General features: G+C 39.5%; 1 protein-coding gene across 1 annotated transcript; it reads left to right on the plus strand.

The window, feature by feature from the left end:
* Positions 1 to 182: 182 nt before the first annotated feature.
* Positions 183 to 4,755, plus strand: LOC139658369 (nucleolar complex protein 4 homolog; the record flags this gene model as incomplete). The annotated part of the gene is made up of 10 exons (XM_071536483.1): positions 183 to 285; positions 494 to 528; positions 621 to 671; positions 816 to 927; positions 1,138 to 1,198; positions 1,536 to 1,646; positions 2,046 to 2,209; positions 3,208 to 3,290; positions 3,490 to 3,603; positions 4,380 to 4,755. Coding segments are annotated over 10 exons (948 nt in total), but the record flags the coding sequence as incomplete, so codon positions are not given.
* Positions 4,756 to 7,500: the final 2,745 nt, after the last annotated feature.

Genomic DNA, 7,500 nt, shown 5'->3' on the forward strand with positions numbered 1-7,500 from the left:
GACAAAACAAGTTTTCAGTGTCATAGCGTGTAAATTGAATTGCTTATTTAGTATTTCACCTGAAACCTGTAGCTGTTCTGTTCTTGGTCATTGTTTGATCATCACATTTTAGATTGTGCTTTGCAAACTTAGTAAATAATCCTCAGTATGCTGAATGCTGTTGAATTCCTTGTCCCTCTCAGGCGGTCGTGCCCATATACCAGAACAACGTGTTCACCCTCCTGTCCAACATCAACATGCCGAGCCAGGAGTCGGAGCTCACCAACTTTCTGGTCAAACAGGAAGGTTAGACCTGCCTTACATTTTGAAGTTGCGCTTGTTTTAAAATGGCATTTAAAATGTCATTGTAAATACGTCATCAGTCTCTCCTGAAAGATGATATTGAACAGTCGCTTTCTTTGTTCCCAATCTGAATGAGCTCCCATGGGAAGTTGTAGTGTTATCGTTTTTGGTGCATCATTCAACCTTTTTAAAAATCTTTTTTTTCCCCCAGCTAAGCACGAAGACTGGAAAGCTGCTAAATTGAATGTAAGTACAATCTTTTTTAATCAGTCCTTCATATTTTTGCACATAACTAAAAAGTTTAATCATCAAGGTTTTAATGTTCTGCCTCATCCCAGGAACACAAACGTGCCTTTGAGAGGATGTGGCTTGGCTTTCTCAAGTATAAGGTATTAGAAAAAGTTCATTGCACAAACAAACTTGAATATTTTGTGTTTTTTTTTTATATGTATGCAATTTCTTTCTATACATCTACCACACTGTGTTGCCAAGAATGTGCTCTGTCTCATTCATTTCTCGTCTCTCTGTTGTAGTTGCCAAGCAACATGTACAAAAAGATCTTGGTGATCCTCCATGATTCCATCTTGCCCCACATGAGCAAACCCACGCTGATGATCGACTTCTTGACCGCTGCCTATGAAGTTGGTAAGTTGATAGGATTTGTGCCTGTGGTTCAGTGGTGACAGCGATTGTGTTGAGCAGATAACTCAAAGAATATAATGCGGGCTGATGCTGAAGACCCTGTGATCGACCACAGTGATGAGGTCATATATGGTCTCTGGGATATAATGTGTAGAAAATTCATGCTACAACAGCATTTTGTCACATCAGTGTTTTCTGTCTCTTGCTGTACAGGTGGAGCAATTAGCCTTCTGGCCCTCAATGGCCTGTTTGTCCTCATCCATCAACACAACCTGTGAGTATCTCATGTTGAGAACAATGTGTTGATGATGAAAACAAAGCTGTATGAGATTTGATTGTTGCAGGCCTCTCCAACCTGAAAATAGCTATGGATATCATAGCTTACATGCAAAATAAATGCTTTTAATGGTCAATTAATTTCTGGACGTGATATAACTGCTCAACCTGCCAAAGTTCCTTCCTGGATCGTTAAGCTCAACAGAGGAATAAAAGATATTTTCCAGTAACAATGCTCATTGTGTGTTTGTGTTTACTATATGCCTTGTTTCGGTGTCTGTGTGTGTTTGTGTGTGTTTGTGTTTGTGTGTGTGTGTGTGTGTGCGTGCGCGCAGAGATTACCCTGATTTCTACAAGAAGTTGTACAATCTGCTGGAGCCTTCTGTTTTCCATGTGAAGTACAGAGCACGCTTTTTCCACCTAGCCAACCTCTTCCTTAGCTCCAGGTAAGAAATTTGTATCCTTTACTAACAGTTTTTACTGGCCAAGTATACAGTACATTCATAGTTGAATATTTCATAGTTGACTAAGCACCTTAGTTGCACCCATTCACAACTGAGTTTCCCATTCCAACCACAGTCTTTGACTGCTGGCGACTGATGAGCCCCACTGAAGCCAGAGGGTGCTAAGGGCCTTGCTGAAGGGCACCTCAACAGTAGTTGTTGGGGGAAGAGAGAATTTTACTCACTTATTTTCCCTGCCCAGATTTCACCAGTTGAACTGGGGATTCAAGCTGACAATGTTTGGGACATTTGAGCCTGCTGTCAATATTTAGCTACCATTAGTTGTGGTAATGACCATAAAAACTATCTTATCTCTGCATGTGTGTGTTTGTGTGCCTCCAGTCACTTGCCAGTGTACCTAGTGGCTGCGTTTGCCAAACGCCTGGCCCGCCTGGCTCTCACAGCCCCCCCTGCGCCCCTCCTCCTGGTACTGCCCTTCATCTACAACCTGATCCGTCGCCACCCATCCTCCAGAGTCCTCATTCACAAGCCCAGCACAGAAGATGGTAGGTGTCAGTGTGACTCAATTCATGGTGTGAATTTGTCAGAATTTGTAATTTCACCAGGTTGTTACTTTTCAGGGTTTTTGGATGCCCAGCTGTAATTAATTTCTAATAATATGGGCTAACATTATGTTTGTGGCACACTGCCCTGCTCTAGTGGCAGGATACTGTCTCTATATAAGCTGTTACAAGCTGTTTGTCTGTTATGCTAACCATGGCTAAGTTTAGCTGACCGATGTGCTGAGAAATTATAAATCAAAGACTTGGATTTGGTCTCCTTATATCTTGTCTTCTGTATTCTGTTCTCTGAATAGATGCACAGAGAGTTATCTAACAGCGCATAGGGGAGAGATAACATGACCCATCAGCTCTATTTATGATGATAATCTGGTCTTTTCGCAACAGCCTTGCTAACACACATCAGTAATTGGTCAGCATGGCCTGTTTTGATGTGCCATAGCAAAATGATTAGCCTTAATGGTAATAATCTATAGCTAACCCACAGACCCTAAAGTGTAATCCACACAGATCCCCAGCCATTACTGTGTCCACTTTTAGCTGGGTTGCGCTTTGCACCATGTTTTTAGTGATGTTGTTATAGAAGTCATGCTACATGGTCATGAGTAATTTCTGCAGGTCCTGTCATAAGTATACTACTCCTAACTGACTTGTGTTGTCAGTGTTGAACAGTTTGAGACTTGATTGCATTTGTTTTGGAAATGGGGTTTGAGGCATATCTTTGTTTTGATTTTAATTTGTCATTCATCTTCATCATCATCAACCTGCGGTTTCCCATAAGTCTTGCATAATATGCCTTTAATATTCATCTAATAATATTTCTAGAATATATAACCTGTATAATATGCCCCATTATCAAACCCAATGCACCTATCGTACGCCTTGTAATAAATGGTGATTTCATAAATCCAAGGAAGCCTTATTTTTAAACAAACTCCTTTTTCAGGATATATGGATAATATATGTTGTATTTATGATGACAGAGCCTTTTGAAGACCCCTATCTAATGGATGAAGAGGATCCTGCTCAGTGCCGTGCCTTAGAGAGCAGCCTGTGGGAAATTAAGGTGTGTGTATGTGATGCTTGGGATACACATAATCATGAACAATTTTGACTGCATGTAAGCTATGACTTTCTTCAGTCACTGTCTTTCTCATGTTGTGTGGAAAGTTAGATGAATATCACATAATACTAGGAGTGCTGGCAATGCAAGCCTTACTTACTTAGATTTAAATTCGCCACTCACTTCTTCTCTTCTCCCCCAGACCCTGCAGAAGCATTACCACCCAGACGTGGCCAAAGCTGCCATGTTGATCAACACACCCCTGTCAGAGCATGAGGATGACATCAGCGAATTGCTTGAGATAACAAGTTATGAGGTGATGTGGCACTGTCAAAATGTATATGGGAATCTTTCCCTTTTGAGCCCGTTTCGACACCCACTTTGTCCCATTAACAAATCTCTAACCCTGAGAAAGACAATATTGCATATCACTAATGCCTCAAAATGTTGCCTATTTGTTGTCACCTTTACTCCTTACACAGTTTTTGTGTTGTGGCTTCTATTCTTTGTTGTTGATGTATAACTGTGACAAGGTTCGGTGTCTGAGGGCAGGATGGACACTGGAGAGTTAGTCTAAATCTCGCCCGTAGTTTGTTCGGCACCAAGTAACCACAGAACAGAACATAAATTAGGCATCGCCGGTGCACAAGTCTCTGTTCAACCCTTCCAGGTTTGAGTCAACACTCATTAAATAAATGTTCTCCTTGTGGGGTTGAGTTCCTCCGTTAGCAGCCTTCTCAGGCCAGGTGTGCAGGCATGTTTCCCTCTATCAGTCCATCAGCTCTTTCATGGTAGACCAGCGATTTTCCCCGTCTCTCCTCCCGACCGGACTCGATCCTTGCCATGCTTGCCACAGTATCATTGTAATGTTTTATTTCTCCATGTGCTTTGACACTAACCGGTTTCTTTGTCCAATTCTGTAGTGTGTTGCATAGTGTAGTTTAACATTACAAATTGTTGTCCATTAATACATGCTAGTAAAATGGAAGTTTGTTTTTTGCTAGCCATAATACTCATTAAAACATACAATAGTTGATCAGAGTAATATGAATATATAATTAATGTTATTTTGGTTCATGTCCTTATCCCCAGCTGATGGAGAGAGACCTGAAGCAGACTCAGACCAAAGGTGTTCCGCTGGAGTTTGAAACTGCCACACAGTTACTGCAGGGAGTTGTGCTGGGACAACACTTCTGTCTGGAGTAAAGCCACAAACTAAAGACCGGGGGCTGTATTCCTAGTGTCTTAGAAAACTTGTTGGGGACCAGTTTACCTAATGGGGTGTATATAGCCATTTCGCCCGAGCAGGGATCCTAGATACATTTGTTTTGAGAGAATTTGTATAAATGACTCTGTAAGACCAACATAAAGCTAAATTCAGATACAGTTGATCTGGAAATAGTGTCAATATTTTTCTCCTTTACCTTTTCTGCCTTTCATTTGTGACACGCTATTGTATATCAATAAAACCTTGTACAAAACACTTTTTTCTAATGTCTTAAAGAAAAAAAAAAGTATATCGCCAGATACGTATATCAGTTATCAGAGATTTAAGATCCCAAATATTGAAATCAGTATTGGAGCTAAAAATCTCATTGGTTGGGCCCTAGTGTCCATGCAGCAGCAATAGTTAGTGTTTCTTATGCATTCAATCAGTGGTGATGGGCCACTGCAGCAAGAACACTACCACCACTAGAGAAAAGATGAATCTTCAGTGTTGTTTTTTATAAATAAGCATCCAACTAAGAAAGTAGTTCCCTCAAGAAAACAATTACAAAAGGAAAGTAATCTCAAGCTCTAGGGCAATCAATTGTTGTATGGTCACCTTTATTCTTTATTTCCTTTACAATGATACATTTTGAGCTATGGTTTACATCCTGACATTTTTGTCAGTCGTAATCATATAAGCAGGATATGATTTGAGACAGGAAAGCAATTGAGCAAATTTCTAAGGAAAAATGATCCCAATACAGTTTGATTACAAATTATTTGCAACCAATCTTTAGGGGATATTTTGAGAAATTACAGTTGTTTCATTTGAACAAATTAACCACTGCCTACAGCATTGACATAGTTGTGATTGCAGCAGTTAACACCATTAAAATGGATTACAATATTGCTTTTTTACAGAGCCCCTAAAGTCCCGGAAGGTGATATTTTTTTTATCTTGTGCGCACAAGTTAATTATCTTGTGGGAACAAGTTATTATCTTGTGCGCACAAAAGGTTTGTCTATTTTTATATCTTTTTATATATTCTTGGCAAATTAAACCAAAACCATTTTAGATTTCAATGCATCTCACAGAATGGTTTCAGTATCATCATGGCCTTTATCCTTTCCTGACTCACGCCCTGCAAGTGAACAGGTATTTTTAGTGTCTAAATCTGATCAGGAAACATGAACACAGTCAGCCTGTCCCAGGCCAGAGCCTATTCTTAGATGTCTCCCAGTCATACCTGGCTCCCATGTGGCCCAAGTGGCTGGCTAAAGGAAAGCTGAGTCTGACGTAGTCACTATCTGTTATCAGGACTAGAAACACCTAGTAGTTTAGCTAAAGTTGCAACAATTGGCTCAAAATCCATTATGGCGGATTCTGATGGTGATGCAAGACAGGTAGTGTGGACAGTCTATAACAGAGAAAAGGATGATCTTATGGTAAAGTTTTCATTTATTCTAATTTAAAACATTTAGTATGCAGTTGCATATTCATTTGACATTAGTCAACATTTTAATAAAAGTAGCTCCAGCACTGCAGAGTTTATCTTCTGATGCCAAAATGCGTCAGAGCTAAGAGGATCCAGCCATGATTGATTTAGATCTTGCGACACCATCGTGAGGTCACTTGTCTGCTCATGATTACAGCTGAGAGGTTCATCCCTGCCAGACTTGCCATTTTTGTCTTTGCTATTTTTTCCATCACCTCTTCATATTATGTTCTCTCGTTAAGTGTGCCATATGGTCACACAGCAGGCAGCCGTGGGTACAAGAACGCCGTGAGAGAAATTTCTGAACCACAACTGACTTCTGTTACAAAAGAGCAAGTCTTATCAGGGAAATGCATAGCCATGGCCATAGCCACAGACAGAGAGAGAAACAGACAGACACACACACACATACACACACACAAAACATATAACAACATAGAGCCATGGAAACTACAGAATCGGTGGTGATGTCTCAGGAGGTGTTTAGGAGATGTTACACATTCACTCATGCACAGAAACATCGACCTACCACTCTATGGAATACGTGCAGAGGTCAGCACTTTTGCTTTTGAGTTTTATCATATGTACCTTTTACTATTATTACTGAGGATTACAAGGCCAGCACATGGCACTAGACTCTGCCAACACTGGGAAGGTGAGAGTCTTGTGAAACAGAGGATCATAGACAAGAGGATGAGAGAAACTGAAGAAAGACATCAATTTAATGGGTAAGAACAGAATAATTCACTCCTCCTATTTGACTGTGATTAGGCAACTGCAAAAATAAATATGACAAAGATGGAGATGTTTAATGAGCAATGTTGCATGAAGTGAAATACCAAACAATCAAGTGAGAAAGTTAGAAAAGGCTAAATATGGACAACAAACAGATGATTTTAAAATGCCAAAACACAAAAGATGTGGAAAGAGTTGTGGATGTATCAGCATTATGTATATAATAATTAGTGCATGTAATCTTAGAAATCAGTCTTAGAAAAGTCAGAAAAGAATCTTCACCAAGAATTCAAAAACTTCATAAACGTCAAACCAACAAACAAAAAGTTCAAACCAAGTTAACAAGCATCTTATTATTATTTATAATTTATCACATCAGGGCAAAGCACACTAGTGATCAAAATAATTTATTTTGTCAGGAGGTTAAAAGTATACTGACAGTTGTGGTGACTATGGCAACACAAGCTGCTATAATGTACTCCATGCTGTACCACTCAAAAAGTGGTGAAAGATAATGATCACACTCACTGAACCAGAGATCACAAGTCAAATGAAAATAGATAAAATGTTTTGGAACAAAGACCCCATTTGTTTACCCTCATCATCTTTAGGCTGAAACAAATGTAAATAAATATGCTCTCATGCATAACAAGAATTGAGTGATGCAAATGTTTTCCTGTCTTTGATTAGCCGACTACAATTGAACCAGCTACAATCCGAAAAAATTAAAATTTCATAATACATGATTTGGGAAAAAAACTGTGACAGCTCAT

The sequence above is a fragment of the Centroberyx affinis genome, unplaced genomic scaffold (assembly GCF_046629955.1).
Source record: "Centroberyx affinis isolate AG114_WGS23_722 - 3 ecotype Tasmania unplaced genomic scaffold, CSIRO-AGI_Caff_v1 ptg002878l_1, whole genome shotgun sequence".
NCBI lineage: Eukaryota > Metazoa > Chordata > Actinopteri > Beryciformes > Berycidae > Centroberyx > Centroberyx affinis.